Source organism: Alexandromys fortis, unplaced genomic scaffold, assembly GCF_014885135.2.
Source record: "Alexandromys fortis isolate MF-2015 unplaced genomic scaffold, M_Fortis_MF-2015_v1.1 scaffold_55, whole genome shotgun sequence".
NCBI lineage: Eukaryota > Metazoa > Chordata > Mammalia > Rodentia > Cricetidae > Alexandromys > Alexandromys fortis.
In genome coordinates, this window is record NW_026067936.1 from 9,635,590 (window position 1) to 9,649,458 (window position 13,869).

General features: G+C 38.3%; 1 protein-coding gene across 1 annotated transcript in view; it reads right to left on the minus strand.

Moving 5' to 3' along the window:
* The window catches only part of Tnks (tankyrase), a 153,438-nt gene that overhangs the window by 31,497 nt on the left and 108,072 nt on the right, over positions 1 to 13,869 (minus strand). The window contains exons 9-14 of the mRNA XM_050146701.1: positions 12,726 to 12,847; positions 11,217 to 11,308; positions 10,771 to 10,849; positions 5,125 to 5,296; positions 1,802 to 1,881; positions 152 to 297 (exon numbers count right to left, since the gene is read on the minus strand). Coding sequence (XP_050002658.1) covers positions 152 to 297; positions 1,802 to 1,881; positions 5,125 to 5,296; positions 10,771 to 10,849; positions 11,217 to 11,308; positions 12,726 to 12,847 — 691 coding nt within the window. The remainder of the gene's footprint in view (positions 1 to 151; positions 298 to 1,801; positions 1,882 to 5,124; positions 5,297 to 10,770; positions 10,850 to 11,216; positions 11,309 to 12,725; positions 12,848 to 13,869) is intronic.

The window sequence follows — 13,869 nt, forward strand, 5'->3', positions numbered from 1 at the left end:
AAAAAGGAGTATCTGTCATTTGTAAATTTTCTTGTTCTAAAGAAAGCAGTTATGTTCTGTAGGTAAAAATTATGTAATTTTATGCTAAAAATATATAAACAGATTAAGTATGAGGAAAATGAAGCCCAAAGACCTGGATTTGAACACATACCCTTTGTCTTTGGCATGGACATCAGCTCCATGGTGTAGAAGGTACTCCACAACAGACACGCGGTTATAGCCTGCAGCAAAGTGAAGGGGTGTAGAATGCCGGCCCTCCAGATCTCTGCAATTCACATTCTGTGGGCTGCAGAGTTGCTTTTGTGATGTACACAGACACAGAGACAGAAACAACACCATTAACAATCATTCACAGATTTTTCTCTAAAATTGTGTAGCATTTAGATCACTATTAGCAAATATTCTCGGGATGAGGCAATTAAAACGTTAAAAATCAGCACCATAGCCAGACATGGTGAAGCACACCTAAAATCCCAGAGCTGGGGAGGGTGAGGTGGGAGGCTCTTTAATTTGGGAGGTCCAAATTAAATCTGGGTTACACAGTGAGTTTGAGGACAGTCTGGGCTGCATACTGTTTCAAAATGCTCCAAAGGAGAATTTCCACTCTGTTTGTCAGTACAGTGACCACAGACACTCTCAGTAGATAGATAGATAGATAGATAGATAGATAGATAGATAGATAGATAGATAGATAGACAGACAGACAGACAGATAGATATAGATATATAGATAGAGGAATTTAGTCTTTGTCAGCATGCCCTAGACCAACCCAACAGAAACCCCCAAAGGGCAGCAAATGGAGCCTCCTGCCTCTTCTGGGTCAATCTCATCACACATGAATTTTTACAGTACACCTAGCTGTTCTTTGCTCATATCAACTTGACCACAAGGAACTAGAGAAACTAAGTCTCCTTGAATGTGGGTCAAGAGAAACTTGCTTTTTAGAACCTACAAGCTCTTGATTCTATTCTTTTCTGGCTGAATGCCAAAGAAACTGTATATCCCGTTTTTCAAATTTTAACACACTTTATACAGTGAACAACCTTTTCCTTGCCTTCTCCCTCTAATTCTCTCTCTCTTCCCTTCCCCCAGGAGGTGGTGGTGGGGAGAGAAGAGGTAGAATATCACTCATATAGTGCAGACTATCCCAGAACTCACGGCAATGCTCATGCCTCAGCTTTCCAAGGGAGTGAAAGGCATGAGCTACCACACCCAGTTAGCGTCTAATAATTTCTTAGTCTTTTCAGAAAGAAATACACCAGATTGAATTTTCAATTTGTATGTATTCTTTAGACATTTACATTCCACTATCAAAATTAAATTTTCCTTTATTGTGAATGTATCGTTTAGAAACTTGAAAGCACATACTGCCGACCTGCATACAAACAGATAAATTTAAAATTTATATTCCAGGCCAGCAAAATGGCTCATGGGGTAAAGGCACTTGCCACCAAACCAGACAGCTTGAATTCATTTCCCAGGTTCCCCATGGTGGAAAAAGAAAACTAACTCTAGAAAGTTGTCCCTTCCACACATGTACCACTGCACATGTGCACACATGCACACAGAAATTCTAATTTTATTACATCTGATCTAATAAAATTGTATGCATGCATATCTTATTTTTTATGGTTTAGGTGCTGCAAGGCACAAAGTGGGAAAATCTTAGTGGCAGAGAACTCTCCTGTCTAGATATACCGTCAATTGTTTTTAATTTTTTTTAAAGTTTGTTTTGAGTAGTAAATGCATACAAATGAACTGGGTAGAAGATTCCAACAGTAAGAGTAAAGGCACTATTTACCTTCACAGTTTCTAAATCCCCAGCTTTTGAGGCCTCCAGGAGTCGATAGTCCACATCAGAAGTGCGGATAGGAGTACTCTCTGTATCCAAGAAAGAAAGATTAGGTTGGCTTTTGGGTTACTATAGGAAGTTATGGAAGAAGATTGTTTGGTGAGGGAAGAGAGATTAAGAATGGCTCTATCTGTGATGGTTACTTTCCCAACTTACTCAGATAATTTACACCTTACTGACATCCAGTTTAAATAATTCTAGCACTGGGGAGCACTTTGATGCTCCACTATTCAGCCATCAAATGTTCTGGTTAAAGACTGTTTCAAAGGGGAGCAGGCAAAGCTGGAGCAGGAGATCAAAAACATCTCCAGACTTTCCAATGCCTGGATAACTGGGAGATATGATAACAATGCTAAATAGAACATACTGAGTTTGATTATTACATTTAGATACAAGTCAGATATTTTGATTTATCAAATATAAATATAACAAAAATTTATTCAACACTGGTCTTTAAAAAATTTAATATGCTCATGTTAAATGTGGTTTTCAGAATGTACAAACATCAATACAAAAGAAGTGTGTGGCAGGAAATCTGACCACAGGCCTGGGCTCTATGTGAACTTTGGAGGATACTTCAGATTTCTGAGATTTTTATTTATTATTATTAGTGTCTAGAATACCGTGCCATAACACATATGGAAGCCAGAGATCAGGAGTCAGGTTTCTCCATCCATCGGGTTGTCAGGCTTGCTCAGCAAGCACCTATAACCACTGAGCCCTCTAGCCAGCATATTACCTTAGTTTTTGCATTTCAAGTGTGAGAGGTGCTTGTCCTCAAAGTTCTTTCCAGTTTAAGATTACGTTATGTCATGATCAGAGATACTGAGTTCACAGGCCAAGTGGGAGGATCAAGTGATGCTACAAAAAACTTCAGATTTTATTTCCTACAGTGCTTTGTTCGGCAGAGTGTCTTTTATAGACAAGTTAAAGAGTTCTTCCATAGAAGACAAACTATTTGATCATATTAATAATACTTAGCAGATAAAATACTAAGATTAAAGCAGATAAAATACCAAAACTAAAGAAGAAAAACGAATATCTCAGACAATGAAGTACATTTTAAAATTATTTCTCCTTAAAGAATTTGTTATATCGCACTAGTTAGTCTGTGGAGATGCTAAGGACTAGAACCAGATCCTTGATCTTATTTATATTTCCCTTATATAATTTTGCAACTCAAAAAATATTTGCCAAGTTGATTTTGGTCAACTTCATGTTAGAATCATTGTGTCAAACCTAACTCTTTTGGCTACCTGTATTCGCCTCCTTTCTGGTCCCCATCTCCATCCTCACAGTGCATGTGTGCTACACTTACAGGTGAGTGAGGCTGTCCTGCATCTCTATGAGAGTGATTCCAGCAACAGAAAACTCAGCAAAGCATCCTTTGTGTCCTTAGGTTACTCATCGCAGCATGCTGATGGGGATGACTAGAAAAGAGTCGTTTTCTAGTCAAGCAAAATATCTTGTGCACCAGCAAGAATGCTTCTAAGAACTATGGAAAGGTCAAAAAGTAAACGTTAAACATGCTGACTTATAATGACAGCAGCTGTGCAGCTCTGCATCTGCACAAATCTAAAAAACTAAGTTTAGAACAGACTTGTTTCGGGGCTTGGAAGGCAAATCCCAGCTCCCGAAAAAGTAGGTGAAGCATGAATATTACAGATAGAGGCCTGTCTAGGTTACAGAGTGAGTTCAAGACCAGCACTGGCAACTTAGACTGTGTCTCGAGGTTAAAAGGAAAAAGAGATCTGGGAATGTAGAAATACTAGTATAAAAAAACCCTCAAACAAAACACAAAGAAAACCCAACATTTCTCCATGGTTTTAAAAGGCCCCACTTTAGACAGTTCTATTTTGCATTATCTTTCTAGATCAATAATGAATATGGCAAACTGAGTCCTACCATTTCCTAAGTTAAGCATTTAATTAACTATATGTATCACAAATCAATTTTAGAGTAGAATTATAATAGTAACTGAAACTTTATATTTATGATTCCATATTCAATTTCATTTTCCCCAGAAATCATATATTTGAAATGCATTTGCTTTGAAGGCATTTTAAAGGCATTATATGGATCCAATTTGCTGGATTTATTTGATGTTTCATCCCCATTTTGTTAACCATTGTTAAAATTTATGTATAATATTGTGAGAAATTGATGTAGTAACTATATGTTTGTTTATTTATAGTTATAACTCACAGAAAGAAAAATTCAGTAGTGACTGATTCCCAGTAAAAAGCACAAAAGAATATTTCATGAAAATCCTAATTTATAAAATGATTACAAGTTCTTAGAAGATGTATTTCCTTGTGGGGGGTAATTATCTTTCTGCAGTGGAGAGCCTGCTGCTCTGTATAAGGCAGGTGTTTAATACTCAAGACTAAACTCCGTCCATCTTCCAGGTGAAGACTGGGGGAAAGCTCAATGAGTGAGGAAGACGAGTAACTAGATCGAATCTTTAGGTCTAGTTCCTAAGTTTTCAGTAGGCTGTTACTTCTGATTCTGGGAGTTAGGAAGCCAGTGCCTGCTTTCCTATCAGTTTTATGCACGATCTCTGTCAGCAAATCTACAGACGGAAGCAGAGTAGACTGCGGAGGGAGGAAAAGTAAGGCTGTAGAATTACTTCTTGAGGTGGCTTCCCACATGCAGCATTCACACGCCTATCACCACCACTATGTACTTGAGATTCTGTGCTTCTCTACTGGGCTGCAATTCTTAGGAGCCCTTGAAAACATCTGTGGGTCAGTTCTGGTCTTCGAGCCGTGTCCTGTCCAAGCTGTTAGGTAAGAACTGGAAGGCTGTCTGCGGCTTACTAGCATTTTCCTCCTCATATGAGGATCTTTCAAGATAGATGCTTAGGAAGTTTTAATGTAGGTTTTTAAGTATAGTTAGATCATGTAACTTGTATTGATAATATTAAGAATTTTGTTTCTGGATAGAGGTTGCCTTAAGGTACCTGATATACAGGGCAGGCCCAGTGCCTACAGAGCTTGAGTGTACTGCTTATAGGCACCAGAGGGGCCAGGCTTTTGACCACCAGTCTACAGCTGTCTCTATGTTTCTCTTTGTCTACAGTAGATGGAACCCAAGCAAAGGCCAGTGAGTGAGAAAGACAAATAACGATATTGAATTCATTCGCATCTGGTTCCTGAGTTTTCAGTAGGCTGTTATGTCTAATGTTGAGAGTTAGGACGGGGAGATGTGAGAAGCAAGCACTCAGGTCAGGTTCCCAGCCTGGGGGTGAGGGAATGGGAAGTGGAACTCACCACTCAGAATCTGCTGCACTGCTTCATTCCCCATCTGTGCTGCTGTAAAGCCTTGCAGGGAGATGATGGAAGGGTCAGAGCCGTAACTTAGCAGGAGGCGGCAGGTCTGCAGATGGCCTGCTAAGGCAGCTCTATGCAAAGCAGTCTGTCCAAGACTGTCCAGTGCATTCATCTGAAAGAGCATTGGTGGCCATGTGAAATCAGGTATACTTTCACACTATAGCAAATCCACTCTTGCAAGAAAAGCCAACTTTGAAACTTTTTAGTAAAATGGCATTAACTTTTGCTTACAGAAATAGCTTCATCTTAGTGGCCTGAGTGTCTATGGAAAAAATAAAATCACAACCCCCCCTTGACTTCCCTGACAGCTTCCTGCCACACTCCACTCAGAAGAAAGAATGGGAGGTCTTGGAGGGCAGGGACTCTCATCTGGTATTCACTGCTAGCCACACTGTGGACACCCAACAAATGTCTCAGAGTGAACGGTCTGCTCAGGCGCAGAGTATCAAGATAGCACAATGTAACTAGTAATGTAGTTCATTACATTTCTTTCTCATTTAGGAATGCCTTTTATTCTGGTTGGGGATCCCTAATTACAAGTGTTTTCTAAATTCAAAATCTTTTGTGTTTGAGGGAACCTGTACATAAATTACGAGATATCTTGGAAACAGAACCTATATCCCATATCTAAACACAAACTTAATTTGATGCTCATCCTGCAACAGATACCTTAATTATATATACATTTGACTGGAAATTGCCTTGAGGATTCAATGCTCCATTTTCAAACCTTGAAGAGTGTATATGAGAAACAGTAACTTAATTATGTTAAATAAATGTTCAGCTTTTGGGTTATGTTCATAATTTGGTCAAATTTAACTAGTCTAGTATTTTAGAATGTTCCAGTAAACGCCTGTTACTCCAGTCAGATAAATTGTACAGCTGCTTTCAGAAACCCCTTCTCCATGTCCTCCCTCATCTCGAGGCCTCAGCGACTAACCCCTTTCTGGATACCTATGCTGACTCAGCACTTACAAATTACACCATTTGGGATCATTTTTTCGACTTCAGTTAATGCTCTTGAAAATATTGACGGTCTTCTTGAATGATTTTAATAAGGGAATAACAATAAAATCTCAGATTTATGCTAGTTGTTCAAAACATTTTTACACCTCCCACAGCAGTAAGGTTAGGGTTTAAGAGACTCTGTTTCCAGTCCTTTATCATTACTGGTAAAGCTGCGGCACTTGTTCAGACAAAGGTTCAGTTAAACTCTTAATGGTCTTCAGAAAACTCACCAGAAAATGATATCATAATTTAATTCTATCACATTTTCCAGCAGGAAAAACTGACCTTGTACATAATAACAGTGAAACACTGTCATATTTACTTCTTAATAGAAACAAGATGCCAAACTAGAGTTTTTGTATGAATGTTACTTCATTATGGAAGAATACACCCCAAACTGCAAACACCCTAATTATTCACACTTTTCTGGAAATTAGATGAGACATACACAATTCTGCAGCTGTAAAGATGAATGGAAACAATGAATTCCACTTTAGCTTGTTAAATCATGTAAATGTGGTTGGAGAGTTATTCTTGTGAAATACAGATCTTACCAAGTTAAGATATTAAATTAATGTCTCTAGTCCTTCAAATGAAGCTGAATCCTCAGCAAACAAATGTTATGGGCAAGCGAAGAGTATTCCATGGTTTTCTGAAACTCTAGGATTTCACCTGTACTGCTGAAGCAGATCAACAGAACACAAAGAATGCACTGTACCTTCTGTAAAACATGGTGGAACGGAGCGATATGGAAAATAGCTCATTCACATTCCCATTGCTCACTTACTCTGGGGAACTTCATGTCTTAAGGAATAAAAATTTATGTATCAATGGTTCTCAGAATAATTTGTAAGGGAATTTTTAAGATTTAGTTTAGAAAGTTTCATTTGATAAGGACTGACAGATAACACTCAAAACAGACAAGCTGGTCATATATTGAAATTTTATGTTCTACTTTCTATCCACACGAGATATTCACTTATTCCTTTAAGTGAATCTTGTTTTTCTGATACCTTAGAAATTAGCAGTTGGAGACCAAGTCCTAAGTCTTGACTTTCTCAACAAATATTTAACATTCAATGGTAAGATTATTTTTATGTCTATTAAAGTATAGAGTTGCATTCAAGAAGGAAAATGCTTCATTTAATGTTACATACTCAACTGTATTAACAATAGTTAAAATTTTCTTATTTAGAGGCTGTGATGGTCAATTTTGGTTGTGAACATGACTGGACTAAGGAAGTGACTAAGTAGTAATTAGTAAAGGAAATTGTGTGTGGTCTGTGAATGCTTTTCTACAGATTACTAGATTCTAACGGTTTCAGTTTAAATGAATGTGTTAATCCGGTGACAGATTCCAAATCTGGGGGCTACTAAAAGATGGGACTGCAGAAAGTCCTAGTTGACTAGAGGAGCAGGTCACTAGGGTTGTGTCCTCTGTGCTTATATCTTGCTCCACTCTGCTGTCTGTGTGGCATGATGTGGCTATTCCAGCACACTCTCCTGCCACGATGGACTGAACCTCTGAACCACGAGTGAAACACACCTTTCCTCCCTTAGGGTTCCTGTCTGGTACTGGATTGTAGGAACATGCTCAGAAAGTGCTACTGGAATCAGATGGAAACCATGGGTCATTTAAAAACCAATGGGAACCACAGAAAGAATATATTAAGCAAGGAAAACATGGCCCAGCAGCAGCCAAGACAATTTTTACTAATACACGAAAGGCTGAATGCACCAACCCTTTGTGTGTGGGATTAACATCCTGCCTTGGGGTCCTGGAATGAGTAACAGGGAGTTGACAAGATTCTTCCTTCTTTCTCACTGCCCCCCCCCCCCCCCCCCCCCCCCCCCCCGCTGGTTTGCGTGGAGCTTACCATGCAAACCAGGTTGGACTCAAACTCACCAGAGATCTACCTGCCTCTAGATCCTGAATGCTAGGTTTAAAGGCATCTGTCACTACAGCTAGTATGATATGGGATTTGAGATCTATTGACAACAACTTGCACTGTCTTTGTCCTTAAAGGAACTAATAACAACTTACTTGCTGCAGTGGAAGACCAGAAAGGATACACTACTCTAGAAGTCATTCTGAATTACTGGCAGAATGTTTTATTTTTTTCAACACTATAGCAAGCCAACAAGGTAGTTTTTTTTTTTTTTAAAAAAAAAGATTTATTTATATTTACTATATATACAGTGTTCTGTCTGCATCTACATCTGCAGGTCAGAAGAGGGCACCAGATCTCATTACAGATGGTTGTGAGCCATCTGGGAACTGAACTCAGGACCTCTGGAAGAACAACCAGTGCTCTTAACTGCTGAGCCATCTCTCCAGCCCCTGGCAGAATGTTTTCAATCAGAGAAGTGCACTGCTGAACTTAGATGCTGACAATGAAAATGCATTATACACATGAATGGCTAAGTTAGGACTGAGAACCTTAGACCTACACAATGTCAATGAGACAGACTTTAAAATAACGTTATTTTTCATATGCTTTTCTGAAATAAAATGCCTTATTGATAACAAATAAATAATATCTTAAAAAATTAAGAACATTATTCATAGTTTGTATGAGTATTACAAATGTCATAAAATACTTACAAACTCAGGCCAGTACAAAAATAATGCTTACAAGTATAAGAGAAAGCCCACTTAGATTATTGATATTTCTGCTTGACATAATATATTTATATAACAATGCCATAGTTGTAGCTACAAAATAGGTAATAAATCTGTAAATTCTTCTCTTTGATTCTAATTCATCTTGATTTTAATTAAAAAACCCACTAAATGTCCGTTTAAAGCAAATTTTTGGATCATATGTACTGTAAATGAAAACACTTAATACACATAATCTTATTTGTAAAAGTATACTCAAGTAGTGCAATACTAAAACACCTAAACAGATCTGAGGCTGACATAATGCAAGGGGAAAAGCAAAAGGCAGGAAAGATTAATTAAAATGGAAAGAAGCCTTTCCTTACTATGATGTAAAATATCATTTAGCTCTAGTAAGAGTATTTTAAGTGTTTTTAAAGCCTATTTTTAATTGCGTGTATGTTATGTGTCTCTGTGTGGGAATGTACACATCAGTGAAGGTACCATGGAGGTCAGGAGGTCAAGCTACCAAGATACCTAGAGCTGGATGTATAGGCAGCTGCAAGTTGCTCAACATGGGGCTAAGGATGGAACTCAGATCCTCTACAAAAGATGAGCCATCTCTCCAGCATCCAAATCTTTCCATTTTACAAAGAATTATGATGTAAGGACTGAGAGTCTGGTCACTGCTTAGTTGTGATACTTGGTTTCATCTGCTATTATTAGTGGAAGAGATTTCACACACATGTGGAGCCCATCTAAGAAACATTATTAACTATGTTTACTAAATGGTATTGTTTTTACTTGTAATGCTATTATTAATTACACTAAAGTTTTCACTGAAAAATGTGACAGTCAAATTTCGTCTTTCCTTATGCTCTTGCAAAACCCACCTAAACACAAAGCAGGAAACATTTATAAATACATTAGAAGATTGTGTTTTAATATTTTTAATTATAAAGTTATGATAGGTGGATATGTTGGTTAGTTTTTTTAGGGGTGGGTCAAGTTAAAAGTTAGAGTCGTCTGGGAAGAAAGACCTTCAGTTAAGGCCTGTGGGCAAGTTTGTGGGGCATTTTCCTGACTAATAACTTTTTTTTTAAGAGGGCCCAGGCCATTGTACATGGTAGCACCTGGGGCAAGTAGTTCTGAGCTGTATAAAAGTGTAAGCTGAGCAAGGCACTACAAAAACAAAACAAAACAAATCAATTCAACCCAACCCAAATAATGTAATTTCCATGTTTTAAAAAGTGTCTTAAAAAAGTGTCTATTTTACTTATGTGTGTATCTGTGTGGATATATGCCACCTGTGTGTAGGTCCCCACAGAGGATGCTGGATGGGTGGCTGTGAACAGCCTGATGAAGACGCTGGGAACTGAACTCGGGTCTTTTTCATGGTTTTGATATTAAGTGCCCCCCATCAAGGCTCATGTCAGGGGTGTGGTTCCCAGACAATGGCACTATTCTGAAAGGTTTGAGAAGATGGGATGTGATTGGATGACATAGATACTGGGGATGGATCGTTTAAGATATCTTACTCCTGGTCCTGTCCTATCTTGCTTTCTGCCTTCAACAAAGTGACCACCATGCCTTTGTCATATGCTTCCACCACCATGGCTTTCTGCCCAACAGACCACTAGAACTAACCCTTCTAAGATTATGAGCAAAATCATTTTTGAGTTGTTTCTGCCAGGTGTCTAATCGTGGGGATGAGGAAAGGAACTAATACAAATGGAAAGCTGAATGTATTTCAAAATACAGCAGTCAAGCCAGCTGCCTACTGCTTTCTAGACCAGGAAGAAAGGACAAAGAAACAATTTCTTAGTTAAAAAAAAAAAATTAAATCAACTTCATTGAACAACCTGTGACTTTAAAGATAAAACCCAGAAACTGTCTTTTCTGAAGAGGAGGAATTTCTTGGGGATTCAAGTATTGAGAGCAGAATAGCTTCCTGCCTCAAGCTGAGCTGGGCATACCTTTGCTCCGTGCTTATGCAGAACTTCCATGACGTCATTATGAGCTCTTTCAGCTGCGACATGCAAAGGGGTCATGAAACTATGGAAAGGAGAAAAAGCAAAGAGAATTTTGTAACTTTTTCTGTAACAACAATCAGTAGCTAATGGTTGCTAACAGAGGGGAGTCATTTTCTTTAGTGGTGTAGCCACTGCTAAGTTGCCTATGCTCATTCAAGCAAACCTAATTAAACTTAGTGAGTCAGAGAAAACCAAAACCCAAACAAACAGGACAAAAATGAGACATGAATCTAGGAAGGGACTTGTTGGGTAGAAGGGGTTCAGAGTGGGAAGGTGTGGAGGGGGCAATGGTGGGGCTGAAAAGGACCAAATTACATTACACACACGTATGAAATCGTCCAGTGAAAGAGAAGGAAAACGTTGGTCTGCTCTTTTGTAACTATACTTACTCCTTGTTCTTTTCGTTGACATTGGCTCCTTTCCTAAGTAGCAGTTCTGCCACTTGCTTTCTTTTGGGATGCAAGGAGGCCACAGCACAGTGCTGTAACACAAACAAAATTCAGCTTAAGAAGAGCAAACTTCTATTTAAACATGAATTCCTGAATGAAATTGCAGCTGGGAGCTATTTGCAACATTGTAATCTCAAAATGCATCATGACATAACGATGCATTTTACTCTATGGAGATGGTCAATATTCCCTTTAAACATATTGGGAGCGCAAACTAAGTAAAATTATATTCTCAATTAAGCATTAAAGATACTTCATTTCTTTTTCTTCAGACAATACTACTAAGCATATGTTGTATTGAAGGCGTTAGAACAACACTTTTTCAGAGCTGTGGAAATCTATACAAATGACTCGAGCCTTCCCTGGTCTATCAGCCACAGAAGTCAGTGTTTCTTCATTTCTCCAGCAGGAGGATAAGCTGATCTGCTCAGTCATTGGTGAAAAAAATGTGACCTTAAAGCAATGTAAAGGAAGCAATACTCTCAGAAACTTCACGGTTTATCCTCGTAATTATATAACCTTTTTATTTTGCTCCATTTTACATTTGACTGTATTAACATTTTAAAAACTAAAACCACTCACAGTTAAGTAGAGTGACTACCCTAGAACAGCAGGACAAGCTCCTCATGGTGCTGGGGATTATACTCTGTGGCTCTTGGTGTCCTGGCCTAGCATCTGTGGACTGAAGTTATTTGAACTGGGTTTGATGGTTTTCAATTTAAGTTGGCCCATTACAGTTTGGCTAATCTTTTAATGGTTTTCAGCAAAATGGACTAAATGGTCTTTCTGAGCTACACAGGTTTAAGGAAGTTAAATGAAGCATATTTACCAGTCTATGCTATAAAAACCGCATATGCTTAAATTCTGAAGCTGGGGGCCGACACTAACCAGACTAACGCCAGTGCCTTAATGTGTTTAATAACACAAAAATAAGTGTATCTTTCTGAAAGAGTAGGAGGAGGAAAAAAAGGATAGTTTTAAAGGTAATTTATACAGTCAGGAACAGAGAGATCAGATGGAACATTTCCTTATATGAACATACTCTGTTATTTGAATGCAATTACACCAAAGGAAAACGCATATATCTATGAAACCCTATTAATTCTACAGAAAACAGATTTAATATTTATCTAGTAAGCATACTCCTAAAGAGAAGATTCTATCAGATCACACTTTGCATTATAATGAAAGCACCGAGCACAAAAGTAATTTGTCACAATAAGCTTGCGTGAACATAGAGATAAAACAAGTCTAATCATGGCTGAGCAAATATCTAGTCCCTCACTCACAACGAGTCACGACCGAACCAAAATCAGTGCAACCAACATTAAAATGCAAATTGCTGGCATTTCAAAGAGCAAGCCACTTTCAGGTTTCCGAAATGAAAAGCATTATTTAACGCTGCACCACTGTTACCGACCTAGGGACCTACGGGTAGTGCCATCTTACCAGTGCTGTTTCATGAGACTGTGGCTGCTTGAAGTTGATGATTTCCAGAGCAAGTGTCTTCTTAACTTTCGCCAAGTCTGCTTCTCTGGCTGCTTGCAGTAAAGAATGGCCTTTAAACTCATCTGCCAATGAAATAACAGTTATTAAATAAAAATGGCTATTAAATAAAAATGACAAATTTATAAGTTATAATCAATGCTGGAAATTATAATTTGCAATCCTGTAGGTTTGCACTTGGAAGGCTGAGGCATGAAGATTACAAATTCAAGGCTAGACTGGCCTGCAAAGCGTTTGAGACCAGCTGTGTGAGAATGTCTCAAAAGGCCAGTACACACATAAATACAAAAAACAAATAAACAAACAAAAGCCCTCAAAATTGTAAGTAGGAAAATAATTAACTTTGCATTCATCTCGATTTTACTTAAAATAGCGGTATAAGATCATAAAAATATAAGGAATGCAGTACAGGTTTTGAACTCTAAATACTCCGAAAGGATCCTTTTATACTCTCAGAGCTGATGGGGAGTCACACACTAAGGCATGCACTTCAGCAGCCGAATCACTAGTGCACACACACTGGCGTGCTCTGCAGCTCTCCTACACAACACAGACCTTTATAGTCTGTCAAGGAAGACAGGAGGGGCCTACTTCTTACACCATATTGTTCTTGCTACTCTTGCTGCCATCAGAATGAAATGCAAGTCATAGAACAGAAAATGATATTTAGAGAAATGGTCAAAATATTAACAGTACTTATGTCTTGACAGAGAATTGAAATGTTTGAGACCTGCCAGAATTAGAAATTTTTCAAAGAACAATAACTACATAAGAATAATTTTAGATTTTTATTTTCTATTTTACAAATTTGGTTTTATTTTATTAACAAAGCTGAAAAGCATTCTGTGAATGAAGTCTGGCACCAATACACAACCACTTCAGCTGTTCTAACGTCTGAACCTATGCATCTGCATGACACTGTGCTGTTTCTTCTTTCCTGTGAGGGCCCCACCACACTTCCCTCTCTAAAGACAGAGGAATGTACACAGACACCTGTTCAAATACACCGCGTGCCTTATGAACCATCAGTCACTCTTGAAGGCCTCAGTTTAGACACTTTGGACGCGTCTTCCAATATATTTGCCTT